This window comes from Monodelphis domestica, chromosome 8 (assembly GCF_027887165.1).
Source record: "Monodelphis domestica isolate mMonDom1 chromosome 8, mMonDom1.pri, whole genome shotgun sequence".
Lineage (NCBI taxonomy): Eukaryota > Metazoa > Chordata > Mammalia > Didelphimorphia > Didelphidae > Monodelphis > Monodelphis domestica.
In genome coordinates, this window is record NC_077234.1 from 66,048,300 (window position 1) to 66,070,199 (window position 21,900).

General features: G+C 36.2%; 1 protein-coding gene across 8 annotated transcripts in view; it reads right to left on the minus strand.

Annotated features, from left to right (window-relative positions):
* The window catches only part of ACSL3 (acyl-CoA synthetase long chain family member 3), a 128,168-nt gene that overhangs the window by 30,126 nt on the left and 76,142 nt on the right, over window positions 1-21,900 (minus strand). For all 8 annotated transcript variants that reach the window (XM_007502204.3, XM_007502201.3, XM_007502202.3 and 5 more), the window contains 3 exons: window positions 9,400-9,550; window positions 8,840-8,963; window positions 8,555-8,626 (listed from right to left, as the gene is read on the minus strand). In XM_007502204.3, coding sequence (XP_007502266.1) covers window positions 8,555-8,626; window positions 8,840-8,963; window positions 9,400-9,550 — 347 coding nt within the window. The remainder of the gene's footprint in view (window positions 1-8,554; window positions 8,627-8,839; window positions 8,964-9,399; window positions 9,551-21,900) is intronic.

The following is a 21,900-nucleotide window of genomic DNA, read 5'->3' on the forward strand; positions in this document are numbered from 1 at the left end:
GAAAGGAGCAGAACCAGGAGAACCTTGTACAACGAGACTGATACACTGTGGCACAATCGAATGTAATGGACTTCTCCACTAGCAGCAATGCAATGATCCAGAACAATTCAGAGGGATTTATGAGAAAGAATGCTATCCACATTCAGAGGAAAAACTGTGGGAACAGAAACAAAGAAGAAAAACTCTTTGATCACATGGATCTGTGGCAATATGATTGGGGATATAGACTCTAAATGATCACCCTAGTGCAAACATCAACAACATGGAAATAGGTTTTGATCAAGGACACATGTAAAACCCAGTGGAATTGCGCGTCAGCTATTGCAAAGTGTGTGGGGAGGGGAGGGAAAGAACATGAATCTTGTAACCAAGGAAAAATGTTCTGCATTGACTAATTAAATAAAATTAAAAAAAAAAAGACATCCTATGGTTCCAAACCCAAACACAATTATCTCCTCTATTCCTTGCACAGCCACATACTTTACTGCAGTAGACTTGTGCTCAGCATTTTTCTCAATAAAAACTCAAGAGAATTCCAGGAATATATTTGCCTTTACCTGAAAGGCTCCTGGGAGACTTGGTGTAAACTGCCACAAGAGTTCCTGGACAGTCCTACATTGTTCTCACAAATTTTGAGTCAAGATTCAGATATTAAATTTAAGAATAGCCATTTAATTCAATATGTGTATGATTTGCTCTTGGTTTCAACAAATACCACAGCATGCCAAGAAGACAGTCAATACCTTCTTTTGGAGCTACATAAGAGGGGACACAAGATCTCTAAGGTATGAAGATTGGATTTAGCTCTCCTCTGATTGTAACAATGAAGGTACTTAGCTCTTCCTTTATTGAGAAGATTGAATTGTAATCCACAATCTATTTTTAGATTTAATTCCAAAAAGGTGATAACTCAGTATTTGAGGTAGATCTACCCATTTTAACTACAAAAAGGTGTTAAATAACTACAAAAAGTGAATTAACCAAAAAAGGTGTTAAGTAACCCAAAATGGTATAATCTAACCAAAGAAGTTATGAACTAAAGAGTGCACAGTCCTACTGTGATTGGTAGACATGTAATTTAGGAGAGGTTTCACAAGAGAAAAAGATCTTTAAAAAGAAGACCAGAGGCCAGAAGAAGAGATATTAGATATTTCAATTCAAGATTCGAATTGGATGGAGGATTCTCTGACTTCAACTTCATATGGGCACACTATTGTTAATTGAGGGCATCCCAATTCTAAATCAGCAGCTTTAGTTACTAATAAAGCTGTGGCAGTTATGCCTCTTAAGACATGATGGTGCTCCCGAAGCTACTGGGTTCAGCTGGACTAAATAATAAGCAACTAGACATTGAACCAGTCCCAAAGTTGAAGTATTGTTGCTAAGGCATAGAATACAGGCATTTTCTGATATGATATGAAGTAACCTTGCTTGACAATAAGAATGTTACTTTAAATGTTACTTTAAAACACTGTACAACTCTTATTCCTGAAACCTTGCTTCCAGATTTACCAGTTTCAGGAGAACCATTGCACAGTTGCCTATTGTAGCCTGTTAAAAAAGTATGGATAGCCCCTGGTATAACTACTATAGCTTGCCCCACCTGCCAAGCATATAATCAACACACCTTTATTGGCAAAGCATTTGGTGGTTGTCCTCTGGCTTACACACCTTTTGAACATCTGTAAATTGATTTCATTACAATGCCAAAGGCTGGACATTATAAATTCTGTCTACTCATAGTAGATCAACAGACCAGATGGCCAGAAGAATTTCCTACCACCCAAGCCACAGTGGCTTTTATTGCCAAGATATTCTCTTAACATATTATTCCTCACTTTGGCCTTGCCAGAGTGAATTAATTTGGAAAGGGGAACTCATCCTACCAATTCAGTCCTGTCCCAAATTTATTCCTGTTTTCCATGTACCCTATCATCCTCAGAGCTCAGGCCACATTGAACGAATGAACAGGGAACTTAAAACTATGACTGGAAAATTATGCAGAGGACTCATTTAAAATGGCTTGAATCTCTCCATTTAGGTCTATTTTATCTCTGAAGCAGGCCCAGGGGAGATCTACACATCTCACCTTTTGAGATGCTTTTTGGACATCCCCCTATACAGGATAATAAGCCTTTTTCCTCCTGCATATACATCATTATGGGGGGTTGGGTGGAAGAAACCCTTCTATTGCTTCTTATATACAAAAATTGCAGATCAAGTTGTGAGAACTCCATGAATCCAGAGCTATAGACTTCTCACTTCATGACTTAACCCAGGGGACAAGGTGTACATAAAGAACTTTAAGAGCACTGGAGCAACTCGGTCTGCCTGGGAAGGTCCATTTCAAATACTATTAACCAATCCAATAATTATTCTCAAAACTAGAGAAAAGGACTCTTGGATTCACTGCTCACATGTAAAGAGAGTTATCTTCTATAGACACTGATTGACTGTATCTTGTCACATGTATTGGAGATAAAAGTCCATAGACAAGTGGACACGGTTTTGGCTGACATTAAATTCCTGAAAATTTTTATTTTATTACTTTTTAATTTTTGATAGAATATTGACTTTTTCCTTCCTTAATCCTTGTCCTTAGAGCACATAAAATATTTTTATGTTGTAATAGAATAAGTTTAAAATATACATTTGCTCTAATATTAATGCATACCCAAAAGTTTTAGACTATGGAAACCTGACACTGATTGACAAATATTGTGGGACTGTGATTAATAATTGTCTCAGATTCCAGGAGATCACAAAAGAGCCATTGTACAGTGAAAAGAAGCACAAGGTCAAGAAGACCAACAATCCTTTGCAATTAATGAGATCTGCAACATGAAAGAGGACTTGTTAGAGGGTCAAGGTTTCAGCTGTTTGACATACATGAGACACAGGTCTTCCCCGAGCCATATTCCAACAAGTACCTAACTGTGGCTGCCACTTTGGCATCCCTATCCCTTAGTGAAGGTAAAATCAGACCAGGGAAGCATACTTAGCTTTTACATCAAAATCTAGTCTTTTTTTTTCTCTCGCTCTCACAATATGGTAACTTTATGTAGTCCTTGCTGCCAGTGGATAAGTACAATATTATTGTATTTGTCCTACAGACTTGTAGGATATATGTCACTTTAATGAAATGCTGATTTAATAACCTGTTATGGATTTATTCTTTTTTACTCAGAAATTTTTATATATATTGATTCTGATAATTTGGTTTTGAATTTTTGGTAGAAAAAAATTTGGTTTTTCTTTTGGCACTTGATTCCTACACCCCATAAATTTAACCATGTATCCTGAGTTGATCCAGGTATTGGATGGGGATTGTACAATTTTGGTAAAATCCAAGATCAAAAATTTTTTGAGAAAAATTTCAGGAAAAGAAGCTAATTCATTAACTCCTTGAATCAAAAAAATGAATTTTTCAGAGAAAGTACCATAAAGAAACCTACACTGCATCAGAATGTAATTGATTGAACTGAAGGGAGTTGAACACATTTATTCTGAATGTAAATTCTTATGCCAAAAGGGACTGCACCCTAATTGGTGTTTTGTCAATTCGCCTAGCAAACACTGGTTTTGCTCACTCTTTTATTTCCCTCTTATCTCCAACTATTGTATTTTCCCTCTTAAAAAAATACAATATTCTATGCACCTGTAGCTAGAAGATCTTTAGAGGTATAAACTGATTATGTTAAGTGATTCATTAGGGAGACTAGTATCCCAATGAATAACAGGGGGAATTGTGAACGGGGATTCTTTATTCTCTTTGTCTATATTGAGTTAACCAACCAAAAACTTAAAAACACCCCTACTTAATACTAAGTAAGGGAGTTCACAGTCACTTACTTGGAGAGCTCTACCCTTTTAACTCAAATCAGTCAGAAATTTGTGAATCCTTTGTAAAAATTTACACCTTCAGAGAATGAGAGGTGGATCCCACAAACAGTGCTGGTCCCTACCCCCCTACTCCTCTTCCCACCCTCACCCTGGAAGTGATAGGCAAATTCGAACACTGCAATTGGTTCCTGTAAAATGGAGGAAGGGACAGGAAGGGACTTGGGAAAAGGACTATAAAAGGCCCTGAACTTCCTGTCCAAGGGAGTGTTCCTTGGAAATTCAGCTTGGACTGCTCAATCTTTGCCTTGTAACTTGCCTCTTAGATGTGGCTTTGGACTTGACCTTCAACTTGGACTGGGACTTTGGCTCTTGGACTGCTTCTGGGAGGATTGCTCTTGGATCTTCTCCTGGTGAGTAAGTAGCTGGCCTTCCCTTCCTAGCTTCTGAAGAGATTGGCTCCTGAGAGGCCTCCCTTCCCTGGAGGAGGCTGCATGGATGGAGCCCTTGTTTAAAACACCACTAGGTCCTCTCCTTGAGGGTTAATGAGCCCTTCCTGGGTTGCTCCAAACACAGGAGCAAACATTTAGTGTGATAGGCTAGATATTTTCTCTACTCTCTTCTTACATTTCTCTACTTTCACGCTTTCCACCTCTTTGTAAATAAAGCTACTAAAAGGCAATTTGATTTGAGCTATAATATTTATAATATAATATCAGTGACCACAATATTAATTTAGATCTCATATATTTAGTCAATCCCTTAATTTCTTACAATCCTAAGAACCTTATCAAATTAACAAATACTTATTACTTATTATTATACTCATAATATTATCTGTTGTTATATACATTAAGGGATGAATTCCTATCCTGAAAAAGCTTACACTCTATTGTGAAGAAAGCATGTATACATTTTAAGTAAATACAAAATCCACAAAAAATAAAAACAAGGTAATTTGCAGGACAGAAAAGATCAACAAAGAAGGGGCAGAATCAGAAAAGGCTAGGACTGCAAAAAGGTGGCAACTGAGAGGCTTTTGGAGGAATCTAGTGATTTTAAGGCAGCCACCAGGTAGTGATCCATTCTGGATCTGGTGATGGTTTGTGCAAAGTCACAGAGATGAGGGGAAAAGTATCACATATGAGGAATAGCAAGCAAGTCAGACTGTCTAGACCCAGAGGGACTATGGGGAAGTAATGTGTAAAAAGAAATAGAAAAGTAAGTAGGAGAGAGATTTTAAGTGCCAAGCAAAAGAATTTATATTTATCCTGAAGGTGAAGGAAACTCCTGAAATTCTCTCAGCAAGGGAGTACCATGGTCTGAGTCACACATTAGGAAAATTACAAACAATGTAAGATTACCCATGAGGACCCATTTGAGACAGGGGGCATGATGTAGCAGATTTAGCATAATAATCCAAGTAAAAGAGGGTCTGAACTGGGGTTGTGGCTATGTGAGTAAAGAGATAGGGGTAAAGATAAGAAATGTCATAAAAATAAGAACTGATAAATTTGACTAAGGAGTCAAGATAGATTCATGGGTTGCAAACCTGGGTGCCTGGAAGATGCTAGTACAGAAAAGCAACAGGTTCAGAAAAAGTGGTGGATATGAGGGTAAAAAATGTTAAGGCCCAAAACCAATGTTCACTGAACTGAATTAACAAAATTTGATCATCAGGCTAGCTTTGTAAGGAGTAAACATTCAAGAGTTATGTACTGTGTTGAAGGAATGTTTACTTTTAACTTTTAACTTGTAAACTAGTAAGCCATTCTCCTTTAGAAGGAAAGAGAAAGAGTCAGTCGGCTAGTCAGTCAACCAACATTTATTTAAAAGTTACTACAGAAGGACAGCTGAGTGGCTCAGTGGATTGAGATAGGTTCAAATCTGACCTTAGATACTTCCTATATGTGTGACCCTGGGCCAGTCACTTAACCCTCATTAGCTATGTAAAAATGGAGATTTGAACCCTGGACTTCAATTCCCAGGAGTCCTTGGTAGCTCCCGGAGTTCCCCATGATCCCAAGTGAGGTCATCACCTGGGCCTTGAGGAGAGAGGGGTTTTTAAACAGACTCCGCCTTCTTCTCGCTCACTCTTCCTGCTTGTTCTTCCAAGGACTCACGACTCTCATGATGTAGTGTAAGTGAATGGGCCATTTGGCCCTCCTAGGCACATGCTTTCTTATTTTGTATTTTCTTTAATTCTTAATCTTTAATAAACCTCTAAAAATATAATACTTCTAGCAGAGAAACTAATTTTAACTTCTGCTTTAGAACCAATTCTGATTCTAAGACAGAAGTTACGGGTTTAAAAAAATTACTACATGACAGTAACTGTACTAAATACTTATGTAAGAAAAAGGAAGAAAAGAAAAACCCAGTTGTTGCTCACAAGATGATGAAAGCTTAATGGCAGACAGAATACTAATGGTTATCAACAAACAAGGCATATCAAAGATAAACTGCAAAAAATCTCAAAGGGAAAGTAGCAGAATTAAGGAGGCTTAAGAAGACTTCCTATAGAAGGTAGAATTTTAGCAGTGATCTCAGGGAAGCCAGGAGGCAGAGATGAGGATGGAGAACATTCCACACATAGGGAACATCCAGAGAAAATTGTCCCAAATCAAGAGATGGAATATTAGTGTCTTGTCAATCCCAAGAGAAAGGAGACCAGTGTTGCTGGACTGAAGAGTAAGGTTTAAGAAGACCACAAAGGGAAGATGGAGCCAAGCTATGAAAGACTTTAAAAGCCAAAAAGGATCTTCTCTTTGATCCTGGAGGTTAATAAATAGGGAACCAATGGAATTTACTGTATGGTATGGGGGAGGTGAGATATCATCATGTTTGGATAAAAGACTGGAGATATGGAAACAAAAAGTAGCTGGAGCCAAGATTGATTTTTAAATTTTTCTAATACTAAGAGAATTATCTCTTCTATTCAACCAATGAGAAGTGAGTTAGAGATAGTACTATTACATAACAAGTTCAGAACCCAAAGATCAGTCTGTGTGGAAAGGACTTAGAGAGGGGAAATAGGGTTTAAGAAAAGTCTCATGATCTTGGTTCATAAGAATTGATGCTCATGTAAGGAACAAAGTAAAAGAATTTAAATTCTTAATTAGCTAGAAATTTGAGAACCTTCCACTCCTCTCATTACTTGGAACAAAAAAGAAATTCCTTAGCTACTGGAGACAACTCCCTGTGATTGTACTACCCATTCCAAAAAATCTTTTCCATTTTATGGGATATATAGAGGAGGAAGGATCTACATGTCTAAGGGGAATTGGGAGAAAATGAAGACAGTGGTTCAGAAAACACAAATGGGAAGCCATATCCTCCTTTCTATAGAACCAGCATAGTCGACAGGAGCCCTTTTCTAGCTTGAGTGCATATGTGGGGGGGAAGAAAGGTTCAGAGGGTGCTTTGATAATACCAGTAAGGGCAATAAGATGTGAGCCAAATCTATTTTTTAAAAGTGAGATTCTAAGCCATATTCAAGTTTTAAATATGTCAGACTTGAAGGGGGGGGGTAAACTTTATATTCAAAGTAATATGGCACATTTCCTTATTGTTGTTGTTATTCAGTAGTTTAAGTCATGTCTGATTCTACATGACCCCGTTTAGTGTGTTCTTATCAAAGATACTGGGGTGATTTGCTATTTCCTTCTCCAACTCGCTTTACAGATGAGGAAACTGAGGCAAAGAGTTAAGTGATTTGCCCAGGATCCTAAAACTAGTAAGTACCTAAAGCCAGATTGCAACTCAGGAAGATGATCCTGATCAGTTTTGACACTTTGCACCACCTAGCTGCCCCATGTTGCCTTAGGGTGGATGATAATAAAAAATTTCAAGTTAGCAAACAAAAAAATTTTAAGTTATAATAAGGCACAGGTGAAAAGAAAACTCATTTCCCATTTATCAGCCAAAACAAGCCAAAAGAGAATTAACTTCTGCTCAGTAGCAATGAAAATATAATAGTATCCCACAGGGGCGGGTATCACAATGAATATCTGATATTTTGCTCACTTACCAAAATTGGAAATAAAAATTAGGAAACTGTCTGGGCCCTTGAGAGAGTAATTAGCCAATAAGTGTCAGAGTTCTTGCTGCCTGTGTAAGGCCTGGCTTGTGTTTCTCTTTTCCTATTCAATTTCAATGTTATCCACACTTCATTCTGAAGATTCTCTCAGGTAAATATCAATAGTTGTACCAGAGTTTTCCTGCCTTTTCCTTTTGTGATTGTAATTTGGATAACTCTTTTACTAAATACCATTGAACAAAAACAAAGGATGTTATTTTGAATCAGTGCTTTAAGTTTTCTACTCCCATATACTGAATGAAGCAAAGACATAATTATTAGTAAATGAATAAGTAAATTGTAAAGGAACTTGTAAAGACATGCTGAAGTAGAAAACAAGAGAAAATTTGAATGAATAAGATTAAAGTAATAATGAGGCAGCAGCCAAATCACCCACATATGAACCAATAAATCAGAAGTAAAATATAAACTAATTGCCTTATTAATGACATTGTAATAAAGAGAGCTTTGGGGAATATATTTCATTATATAATGAAGTCACAATACACATTTGAAAATCAATTAAGTACATGGTGCTAAGCAAATTTTTAAAAAGGACGAGATATGAGAAAAGACTAAATTGAGTCAACTAGTATATGGCTATGTGTGTTAAAAGTGCCTGCCCAGAATTCTTACCGGAACAGCTGCCATTAGCGTTGGTTTCAAAATGGATGTATCTCCTTTGCTTCCTCTTTTAATTTTCGTTGACTGAAAGTGAAAAATTAAAAAATGATGCTCTATATTTAAGAATTTAAAACCTCAACATATAACATACTGTAAATGTTTGCATTTTCCATACCTCATTCTAAAAAACTACTCAAAAGACATAGTTAAAAATAAATTATCATAATTCTTATTCTCAAAAAAATATGCTAAAATTAACAACCTAACTTCTAGAATTTGGGTTTAGTTAAGGAATACCTGATCTGCTAAAGTGTGCGGTGATGAATAGCCAATGCGGCATCCATGAGAAAGACAAACAAGCTCAGCACTTAATTCTAGAACATGGGCAAGAGGCAAATATCCAATATAAACATCTTCTTCTCTAAAAAAGAAAATGAGAATGCAGACAAGTAGTTTACTGACATTGAAAAAAGAAAAGTGAATTAGGGATTCTAACAACTATATAAAAGATCTATATTTACATGACAAGAACATCATAAAAATAAGGTAAATTCTGTCAGATTTCATTAATATATTAAAATTATTTTGACTGTTCCTCTTATCTGGATATCTTGTTAACTTTTTTATTAATTTTTTAAATATAATAAAAAATTTTAAGCAAGTCTATAAACATATCCAAATAATTCCTGATATCCAGTAAAAGGCATTAAATAAAAGTAATGCATCTGATGTTTCATTTCTAGATTGTTTTTCAAATGGTATTATTTTACTGAACCTTAAACTTTGAAGAAGTAAGGTAACTATATCAATAGGCAAATATAAAATATATCAGCTCTCTACTAATATTTAAGACATACCCCAGTCCTGGAATCCTTTCAGCCATCCCAGTTATACCAGCAATAAGATTCGAATGAGAGATCATAACTCCCTTTGGAAGTCCTGTAGATCCGCTTGTGTACATGATTACAGCAATATCTGAAGGCACAGGCCTGCTTTCAGGTTTATTTACTGCATTAAAAAAAAACAATGTGAAGTATTTTACTTAATAATTCACTACTTAGAAGATGTCAGTTAAATTTTATTTTCATATTCTAGAAACATGTTTGTTTGTTTTACAAAATTCCATTACAAACAATTGAGCTATCCTATGGGGTTGAATATAGATTTTGACTTTGCATATACGCTATCTAAACAATTAATGTTCTGTAAACATATATTCAGAGTACATTCAAGATCCCCAGTTGGTTCAACCTGAAAATAAAAGATGACTAGATTGGAGGGGAAAGGAATGAACATTAAAAGCAGAAAAAAGAGAGGTTTTAAGGGAGAGAAATGAAGAGATTATTGAACTCAAGTCAAGTTTTTGATGATGCTGAAGATCAGCAGCAAGAAGGCTTTATGGAAACAAAGGGAAGGTAAATGATGACGATGATGATGAATGAAGTCTGTACAAAGACAAATAATGAGACAAAGATCTGGGGTGGGGCAAGGGAGCACTAGTGTGGAACACAGTAAAAGTAGAAGAGAGTTAGAGGCATAACAAAGAAATAATAGGAGCCAAAATGGGTGAAGGGTCCAAAGGCAGAAGAGATAGGAAAGGAATAGAAAAGCCAGTGGAAAGAACTGGGGAGACACAAGGGTAAGGCTGACTAGAATTTAAACATGATGGGGAACAGGAAGCAGATAGCATGAAGTGAGAGATATGGATCTAAACATAAGGATACAAAACAAGCTGCCATGTGGAGAGATGGCAGAAGGAACAGGTGAGAGAAGAGGAGATAAGGGAAGAACAAAAGATGAGGGCAGAAGCCTCCAGCCATGAAGAGGCAACCAAAAATTTCTTTCAAAACATACTATAAAGAATATGAAATGAGAATATGCCTGCATTTCTACTACAACATTTAAGAGATCAAAGTTGAAAATATAATTTGCTTAACCAACTCAATTAAAACTGAACTGTGATTATCAAATATCCAGTCCTTATTGTATAGCCTTTAAAAAAAATCACAAAATAAGCATAAGATAATAGGAGACAAAATGGGTGAAGGGTCCAAAGGCAGAAGAGATAGGCAAGGAATAGAAAAGTCAGAAGGAAAGAACTGGGGAGACACGAAATCAGAAAAAATCCCTGCATTTATGAAATATGTTCAGGTTAATATTTAATATTTTCAACCAGTTCTGTATATAATATTTGGACATTTATATATATGGTCCAGGAACTTCTCTATCCCAAAGCTGCTATCTTCATGTTACTGGCTTTTATAAGGTTACCATAGTAGCCCCATTATAGAAAGGGAAACAAGACCTGACTTATACTGGCAGTCTCCTGTTACAAACAAATTGATTTCTATTTATATGATAATGTTTTCTAATTGAAGAGATTTTCCAAAAGAATGAGCACTAAATAAATAGTGGTTAAGTTCGGAAGCCAACCATCAAAAGTGTATTAACAACAACATGGAAATGGGTTTGAATCAAGAACACATGTGATACCCAGTGGAATTGCGCGTGAGCTATGGGAGAGGTGGTGGGAGGGAGGGGAGGGAAGAAAAGAAAATGATCTTTGTTTCCAATGAATAATGTTTGGAAATGACCAAATAAAAAAATTTTTTTAAAGTGTATTAACACATCGCTGTAATAATAGTTATATTTCAACTACATCTAGCCACTATTAACAGCATAAAAAAGAGACAAGTACTCAGGAATGTCAGTAACTTTGATCTTGCTCTCTCCCAAGCCTTGGTGGGGAAAAAATACACAGAACAAATCATCAAAGTCAAAAATAATGTGCAATATTGTTTGGAAAAACATTTGTGATCTAAGCATTATGAATACAAACTAATTTCTTTCAAGATACAACTTAATCATGAAATTTGTGTTGTGGACTATACACAAAAAACTAGAAAAGAAAAAATGTAAGAATGTAAAAAAATTTTTGAAAAGAATTTTCAACACTGCTTTTAAAACAGAATTATAACAATAACAACAACAACAACGACGATGACAATAATAATAATACCTTTTTCCTCAAACTGTATAATTTGTTTGAAAGGAACCAATCTCACACCAAGGACCACATACTGGGGTCATCTTAGCTGTGTCCCTGGACTGCTAGCTTGACATCACATGACTGGATGTCACATGAGAACACTCCAAAAATAGGTCACAGGTAACACATCCTAGGGACACGACCCAAAACTAAAGGTTATGGGTCTGGAGGTAAATGGGAAGATAAAGAAGGGGTGCAAGTTAGGGATCACTCTCTATTCCCTTGGACAGCAGTGGTGGAGGACCTGGGCTGAAAGAATGCCATGTGGAGGGTGGCCATGTGGCTGGTTAGCTGGCTAGATTAGAATAGAGACAATCTCTCTCTGTCTTTATGCTCTCTATTTCAAACAAATAGTAATAAACTCTATGGAAACTAAGAACTAGAGTTTTTAATTAAACTTTAACAGATGGTGATCTGAAGTTTTGGGAAAAGAATCTATAGGGTTTTTTTTTAAGTCCTTTAGCAAGATGGTGGCATTGGGGTGAGAGGAATGCAGACCCAACAAGAAGCTAAATCAAGGAAGAAAGACCAAACAGAAAGAGCCAAACCCCCCACCCTACCCCAATCTGCTGTCTGAACTTTGGGAACCCATAATGAAATTCAACATCCAGATCCTGATATCCTGCCTGAGCAAAAAGAAGTAAAAGCCAAACCATACTCCTTGAAATTTTAAAACCCATAAAGAAGTCTGGATCCCCAACCAAGGGAATTCTAGTATCAGCTTGGGACAAGGACTTAATTCACACTTTGGGGTGGATTATAGTAATAAATACTATCTTTTTGCCTAAAGCTCAGGGCAGAGCTTCAGGAAAGGACAATCAAGAATGTGCCTGACTGGATAAAGTACACAGTGAGACCACAAACTTGAGACTAAGCTGAGACTAGAATCTGATTAATCCCTGACCTGATCAAAAGTTTACACCTAAGCCTGAGGCAAATCTTTAAGCTATCAGTATCACAATGGTCAATTGAATCAGCAGGAGAAGAGGCCTCTCAGAGCTCTGATCCCTCGGACCATCACATAATCACCCCAAGACTATCTATAATTAGATAAGAAAAATGAACAAACAACAAAAAAAAGCACCTAACTCTAAAGAATTTTTATGGCGACAAAGAGCACAGAAGGAGACAGTGAAAGCAAAGGAAACACACCCAAAGTTCAAAAGAAAAATGTGAATTGGACACAGATCCTGGAAGAACTAAAAAAAGGACTTCAAAAACCAATTTAAGAGAAGCAGAGGAAAAGTGGGAAAGAGAAATGAAAGTGATACAAGAAATGGGACAATTGAAAAAAGAGAACCAAGAAGAAAAACAGGGCTTAAAAATCAGAATTGACCATCAAGAAAATAATGATTTCATAAGAAATCAAGAAACAATAAAGCAGAATCAAAGGAATGAAAAAACAGAGGAAAACTTGAAATAACTTATTTTAAAAACAACTGGTATAGAAAATAGATGTAAGAGAGACAATTTGAGAATTAGAGACAAATAGAGAATTACCTGAAAGCCACTATTAAGAAGAAACCTTGGATATCATATTACAAGAAATTATACAAAATATTTGCCCAGAGATCCTTGAATAAGAAAATAAAATTAAAATTGAAAGAATTCACAGTTCACCTCCAGAAAGAAATCCTCAAATGACAACTTCCAGAAATATAATAGCTAAATTCAAGAGCACCAAGCCAAGGAAAAAATATTTCAAGCAGTCAAAAAGAAACCTTTCAAATACCACGGAGAGCTACAATCAGGATCACACAGGACTTAGTGGCTTCTACATTAAAGGATTGAAAGGCATGGAATAGGATATTCAGGAAGGCAAAGATTTGAGGTTACAACCCAGTCACCTATCCAACAAAACTGAGTATATTCTGTCAGGAAAAAAAACTCAATGTGATAGAAGATTTCAAAGCATTCCTGAGGAATAAACCAAAAAAGTAAATAAGAAAGAGAAAATTTAAGGAACTTATTAAGTTCAAAATGTTAATATGTCCACATGGAAAAAGGATTTCTATAATTCCTAAAATTTACTCTTAGTAGTAGAGAAGACAAAAGAAATTTACTCAGCAAGAGAGTGGAGAAGAAAGCTAATTAAAATGATATGATGTATATGTAAATGTGCTGATACGGAATGATACATATGATATAAGTATGTATTTGATTGATATGTAAATAAATAGTCAATCGAGGGTCAAAAGACAGGGTTGCACTGAAAGAAAAGGGAAGGGAAGGATAGATTGGTTTAAATTATATAACATAAAAGTCATGAAAAATCATTATAGATGGGCAATGCTTAAACTTTATTCTCATCTTAACTGGCTCAGAGATGATAAAACAACTATACTCAGTGGGATATAGAATTCTATCTTACCCTATTCAGAGATATAGAATTCTATCTTACCTCACAGAGAAGTAGAAAGGGAATAAGACAAGGGAGGTATTTTGAGGGAGGGGAAATGGGGAGGGGGGGTCTGGGGGGGTTAAAAAAGCAAAACTAGTGAGGAGGAACAGATAGAAAGGGAATAGAGAAAGATTTAAAGGAGATAATATGATGGAGGGCAATAGAGTTAGTAATCATGACTCTGAATGTGAATGGGATGAACTCACCCATTAAACAGAAGCAGAGAGCAGAGTGGATAAAAAAAATCAGAAGCCTACTATATGTCATATACAATAAATACATTTGAGGCAGGGTGATATACAGATTCAAGTAAAAGTCTGGCACAGAATTTATAATACATCATCGTAAAAAATGCAGGAGTAGCAATCATGATACCAGACAAAGCTAAAGTAGAAATTGATCTAATTAAGAGATGAGGAAGGAAATTACATTTTGCTAAAGGGTACTATAAATAAAGTAGTATCATTACTAAATATTTATACACCAAATGGCATAGAATCTAGATTTCTAAAGGAAAAATTAAAGGAATTCAATGAGGAAATACGATAGTAAGACCATATTAGTGGGGGATCTCAACCTTCCCCTTTCAGTACTAGATAAATCTAATCAACAAATAAATGAGAAAGAAGTAAGGGAAGTGAATGAAATTCTAGAAAAAATAGAATTAATAGATATTTGGAGAAAACTAAATAGGAATACAAAGAAATATACCTTCTCAGCAGTACACGTATGAAGATAATTTTAGGGTTGTGACTTAAAATCTAGAATTAATTGGCCGCCAGGGGAAATCCCAAATAAAATTCCCAAGTCAGTCTGGAAATTTATGGTAATTTAATTAATAGAAGGAAGGAATTTAAGAAGAAGGAGGGAAGAGGATATAGGATTTCTCCTGTCTGGCCTGTGCTAGGGGGAGTTTAAAATTCTCACCTCTAGGTCTCTGAAGAAGATTAGAGGCTTCTAAGAGGATACATATACAAAAACCAACCATGTACTAGGGCACAGGAATATCGCAAACAAATGCATAAAAGCAGAAATAACAAATACAACTTTCTCAGATCACAATGAAATAAAAACCATACTTAACAAAGGTCCATGGAAAGGTGAATTTAAAATTAATTGGAAACTAAATAATCTAATTCTTCAAAACTGGTGGATCAAAAAAAAAAATCAGAGAAACAACTGAGATCTTCATTAAAGAGAATGACAATGAGGAGATACCATACTAAAACATATGGGATACAACCAAAGCAGTACTCAGGGGAGAATGAGTGCTTATAGGAATAAAATTAAGAGAGAGGAAATCAATGAACTAGGTTTGCAACTAAAAAATTTAGAAAAAGAACAAATTTAAAATCCCCAGATAAAAACTAAGTTGGAAATCATAAAAATTAAAGGAGAAATTAATAAAATTGAAAGTAAAAGCATGATTGAACTTTAATAAATAAGACGAGTCAGTTCTTTGAAAAACAAAACAGATAAAAGTACTGGGTTAATCTAATAAAAAAAAGAAAGAAGAGAATCAAATTAATAGTATCAAAGATAAAAAGGGTGCTCTCACCTCTAATGAAGAGAAAATAAAGGTAATTATTAAAAACTAGTCTATCCAGTTATATGGCAAAAAATATAACAACCTAAGTGAAATAGGTAAATACTTAAAAATATAAATTGCCCAGATTAACAAAAGAAGAAATAGAATACTTAAATAATTCCATCTCAGAAGAAATAATTTAACAAGCAAATCAAGGAACTTCTTAAGAAAAAATCCCCAGGGTCATATGGATTCACAAGTGAATTCTATCAAAAATTTAAAGAACAACTAATCCCACCACTATACAAATTATTTGACAAAATAAGCAAAGAAGGATTCTTACCAAATTCTTTTTATGACACAAATATGGTATTGATTCCAATGTCAGGCAAACCAAAAGCAGAGAAAGAAAACTATAGACCAATCTCCTTAATGAACATAGACGCAAAAATCTTAAATAAAATACTAGTAAAAAGACTATAGGCAAGTTATCACAAGGATTATCCACTATGATCAGGTAAGATTTATGCCAGGAATACAAGGATGGTTTACTATTAGGAAAACCATCCATATAATTGATCATATCAATAATCAAACCAAAATCACATGATTATCTCAATAGATACAGAAAAAGCCTTTGACAAAATACAACACCCATTCCTAGTGAAAACACTAGGAAGCACAGGAATTGAAGGGTCGGTCATTCCTCAAAATAACAAACAGTATATATTTATAACCATCAGCAAGTATCATCTGCAATGGGGACAAGTTAGAAGCCTTCCTAATAAGATCAGGAATGAAGCAAAGATGCCCATTATCACCTCTATTATTTAATATCTTACTAGAAATGCTAGCAGGAGCAATTAGAAAAGAAAAAGAAATTCAAGGGATTAAAGTAGGCAATGAGGAAACTAAATTCTCACTCTTTGCAGATAATATGATGGTATACTTAAAGACCCCAGAAAATAAACTATAAGACTAATGGATATAATTAACAACTTCCACAAAGTTGCAGGGTACAAATAAACCCACATGAATCATCAACATTTCTATATATGTCCAACAAAAGTCAGCAGCAAGAGTTAGAAAGAGAAACTCCATTTAAAATCACTCTAGACAAAATAAAATGTTTGGAATCTATCTGCCAAGACAAACACAAGAATTATATGATCAGAACTACAAAACACTTTCCACACAACTTAAACTAGATCTAAATAACTGGAAAAACATTAATTACTCATGGGTAGGATGTTAACATAATAAAAATGACAATCCTACCCAAATTAATCTACTCAATCAGTGCCATACCTATCAAACCACCAAAAAAAATTTTATAGCATTAGAAAAAATTATAAACAAAGTTCAGCTGGAAGAAAAAGAGATCAAGAATATCAAGGGAAATAATTGGAAAAAATGTGAAGAATGGGGGTCTAGCATTACCAAATCTTCTTAAATCGTACTATAAAGTCATCAAAACAATATGGTACTGGCTAAGAGACAGAAGGGAAGATCAATGAAATAGACTAGGGGTAAATGACTTCAGTAAGATAGTGTTTGATGAATCCAAAGATCCCAGCTTTTGGAATAAGAACTCACTATTTGACAAAAACTGCTGGAAAAATTGGAAAACAGTATGGGGGGAAATTAGGTTTAGATCAATTCAAAATGGGAAAATGACAAATATAAAGAGTAAAATCATAAATAAATTAGGTGGACACAGGATAATATACCTGTCAGATCTGTGGAAAAGGAAGGAATTTAAGACAAAGCAAGAAAGAGAGAACATTACAAAAAGTAAAATGAATGACTTGGATTATATCAAATTTAAAAAGTTTTGTACAAACAAAACCAATTCAAACAAAATTAGAAGGAAAGCAATAGACTGAGAAAACATCTTCATAAAAAAGCTTTCTGACAAAGGTTTAATCTCCCAAATATATAAGGAACTGTCAATTGTACAAAAAAAAAATCAAGCTATTCCTCAATTCATTAATGGGCAAGGGACATAAATAGGCAGTTTTCAGATAAAGAAATCAAAACTATCAATAAGTACATGAAAAAGTGTTCTAAATCTCTCATAATTAGAGAAAAGCAAATCAAAACAACTCTGAGGCACCACTTCACACCTAGCAGATTGGCTAACATGAAAGCAAAGGAAAATAATAAATGTTTGAGGGGATGTGCAAAATTGGGACACTAATACCACTGCTGGTGGAATTGTGAATTGATCCAACCATTCTGGAAGGCAATTTGGAATTATGCCCAAAGGGCTTTAAAAGACTGCATGGGGGGCAGCTGGGTGGCTCAGTGGATTGATAGCCAGGCCTAAAGATAGGAGGTCTTAGGTTCAAATCTGGCCTCACACACTTCCCAGCTGTGTGACCCTGGGCAAGTCACTTAACCTCCATTGCCTAACCCTTACCACTCTTCTGCCTTGGAGCCAATACACAGTATCAACTCCAAAACAGAAGGTAAGGGTTTAAAAAAAAAAGACTGCCTGTCCTTTGATCTAGTCATATCACTACTGAACTTGTACCCCAAAGAGATAATAGAGAAAAATACTTGTACAAAATTACTTATAGCTATGTTCTTTGTGGTGTCAAAAAACTGGAAAATGTCCATCGATTGGGGAATGGCTGAACAAACTGTGGTATCTCATGGTGATGAAATATTATTGTGCTGAAAGGAACGATGAACTGCAGGAATTCCCATGTGAACCTGAAAGACCTGTAGGAATTGATGCAGAGTGAAAGGAGAAGAACCAAGAGAACACTGTACACAGAGACAGAGATGCTGTGGCACAATCGATCGCAATGGATTTTTCTACTAGCAGCAATGCAATGACTCAGGACAATCCCAAGGAATTTAGGAGAATGAACACTATCCACATCCAGAGAAAGAACTGTGGGAATAGAAATGCAGAAGAAAAACATATGATTGATCACGTGGTTCAATGGGAATATGATTGGGGTTTTGATGTTAAAAGATCACTCTACTTCAAATATGAATAACATGGAAATAAGTTTTGAACAATGACACATGTATAACCCAGCAGTATTGCTCATCAGCTCCAGGAATGGGGAGGGAAGAGAGGAGAGAAAGAACATGAATCATGTAACCAGGGGAAAATATTCTAAATAAAAAATGAGGAAAAACATTTAAAAAGCCTTTTAGTATAGGATAGAGAATAGATCAGTTTTACTCCTATCCCTGCTGCCAAGTGTGAATCTTAAAATTTCTCAGACTTGTGAATCTTAAAAATTCTCAAACTCTACCTCAGAACATTTTAAAACAATGAAGGGACTTTGGTCAGGAATGTAGGTAGGAACTCTAACATTACTCCACCCATATTTAGGCATACTTTAGAAGATAAAGTTGTAAACTCCTGATTGAATAATTAAAAGTCCCCAACCCATACTTAAAGTGAAGCAAGAACTCTTAAGCTAGGTCTATTTTTAGATCTAATACAAAGGGGTGCTAAGTACCTATGAAGATCAAATTAATCAAGCAACTTGCAAAGGATAAGGTTAGTCTACTCAGGTGTGAATTAAGAATGGTCAGTCCTTTGGAAAACATCTACTGTGATTGGTAGACATAGAAATTTAGGAGAGATGACATAGGAGAAAATTTTCTTTAAAAGGAAGGAGCTGGAGGGCTCTGATATAAAAAGTTCAGCTTTGGAGCTGAATTGGAGGTCAGGAGTCAGAGGAGGCTGCTGGAGCTCTCTCTCTCAGCGGCTGAGCTAAACTGGAGGGTGTCTCTGAACACTAGAGTTTTGCTTGGAAGGATCTTGTGGTGAGTGATTAAAGACTGACTTAGTTTTCTCTCTTAAAAAGAAAAAGACTAGGTCATTGGCCTAGGCCCTAGCCTTCCTGTTATTTCCACTTACTCTGTCTCTTCTCTTTTTTGTAATTCCTTCATTTGTAATAATTAAAATCTCCATAAAAACACAGCTGACTTGGGTATTTCATATTTGGGAATTTTCCCCATGGCAACCACTTTATTTTTAATATAAAATCAAGACACAAAAATTATCTTTACAGTTTGGAACTTCAAAGTCTTGAAACCATATTTTTGCGGTCACAGTTTAAGGCAATCACTCTTTTGTCTGTAACACAAGCCACCTTTCACTTCCACTTGCCATTTCACCTGTCCTTGCTGCTGCTACTGCCTCCCATCCACTGTTGATTCCACAGAAGTCATGCCGAGCCTGCTGCTGCACTGGGTGAAATACCCCCTTCTCCCCCACCCCAAACCAGCTCAGGGACTGAGTAGCCAACCCTAACCCATCACTTTACTGCTGCCTGGTGAGTCAGGCTTTTAGCAACAATCAGCCAAGCTTCACAGCCCTCCATCGCCAACCCTACCTGGTTAGATGGGCCTCTACCAGCTTCTACCCCCTGGCTCCCTGCTGACCCTCTCGGAGAGTAGCTACCCCCCCCTACCCCTAGTGGAAAGTTACAAGTTTCCAGTGCTCCTGGACTCATGGTGGTAACAGGTTTCCTGCATAGTCCGGATCACAGCCTTAACACATCAGGCTGCACCTTTGCGAGTGAGCCCAGAGCAGGGACCCCTGGTCCCACCCACGCTATCCACCTCTGCCTGGTTCCTAAACCAATCCTGAACCAAGGGGGCTTCAACACTCCTGGCTGTGAGGGTGGGGACTGAAGTGCCAGCACACACTGGGGATTTCCTATGCCATACACTGGACCCTGACCTCCCAGCAGGGGGTTGGGGCTCTGTGCTCCCAACTGTGGCTAAAAGAGCACAGCAGCTAGTACATGCAGGTGTAGCATGAGCCACAGTCAAAGAAGTAAAACTGCAGGCAATTTAATTTTTTTTTAATTTTTTGATAATAAAATTAAATGTAATTGAATATATCAAACCAAATTGAATCAAAATGAATAAAATTTGAATAAAATAATTAATAATTAAAAATTAATAATATTGAATTAAATTGAATTAAATAAATTCAAAGTGAAATAAAATGGAACAAAACCAAATTAAGCCAAACTAATTAAATGAAATATTAGTTAATTAAATAAGCTAATTTGGTGATTCATTATTTCAAACACAATATTAAAAAAACAAAATTATTATTATTATAAATACATATTCATTATTGGTACTATTACCTTTCAATAATTATTAGTGCCTTGCATTAGTTTCTTATCTAATCCTACTCTAGTTTAGTAGCTTTCCACAATAAAATTAAAAGAAGTTGTATCTCAAATTTTATTATTTTTTAAACGTTTTGGGATCCTTTCATTGTTTGAATTGCCCATTCAGCAATAGTCAGAACAGCTCCTTACTGAGCCCTGACAGTAGTAGATCTGCATCAAAGCTGTTAAACTCCTTACCGAGCTCTTGCAATAATAAAAACAACAGCTAGAACAGAAGCCTCATGCAGGTAAGGCAAAAAGGCACATAAATTTTCCTAAACAGTTTGAGACAGAAAGGCTAGAAATTTTTCTTCTAAATTCAGGGTCAAAAGACTAGATACTATGGGAAATATTGCTACAAATCAGAAGACATCAGGAAAAATTCTTCCAGGTTCACCCCTGCATAAACTATTGAATTCTTCAAGTGATCCTAATTTTCCAAAAGAACATGGTATGCCAAAGGAGGAAGCAAAGAGATGGTGTAAAGCATGGGGAGTAAAATCCTTTAGCTGGCCGAGGTATGGTTCTTTTGATTTTAAAGTTTTGAAAGAACTAAAACTGGCAAATGGCCATAAGAATTCTAAAAACTATGCCCACTGGCTATTGTGGGCAAATATGGTTCAAAATTCAACAAAACTCACTGAAAATAGCTTGATTGATTCTTTAAACCTAACAAACTGCCCTCGTTGCCCTCCAATCAGATGGCTATTCCTTCTTGAGATCTAGACCATTCTGGCTTGATTCCTTCAGTTCCTCCTCATAAACCATTAGTTAAATCTAGCAAAAAAGGCACGCTGTTGTCTTCCCACCATTCCTGTGAGGAGGCTCATTCAACTCTTCTTGATCCAGGCCAGAATTTGATTCCTTCCATCCCTCCCCCTTCCATCCCCTCTCACCTCCCAAAGCACCATTGGTACCATCTCTCTACCCCCTTTACCATCTAAGCCTACCCAGTCTCTTCCTTGCCTTCCTCATCCTTTACTCGCCTTTGCTCAACTTCTACCCCCTAACTTCCCTGTCCCCTCTCCTTCCCTACTGGCCCAGCACCCCTCCCCTCTCTCCAACCTTACTCTCACCATTCCCCTTTGCCTCCCCCTCCCAGTCCTCATTTCTCTGACCAACACCACCCTTCCTACTGGGTCTCCTCATTTCCCACCCTCATCCCCATCTGTCCCCCTTGACACTGCCTCCCCTCTCCTGACCAGCCCCTCCCTCCCC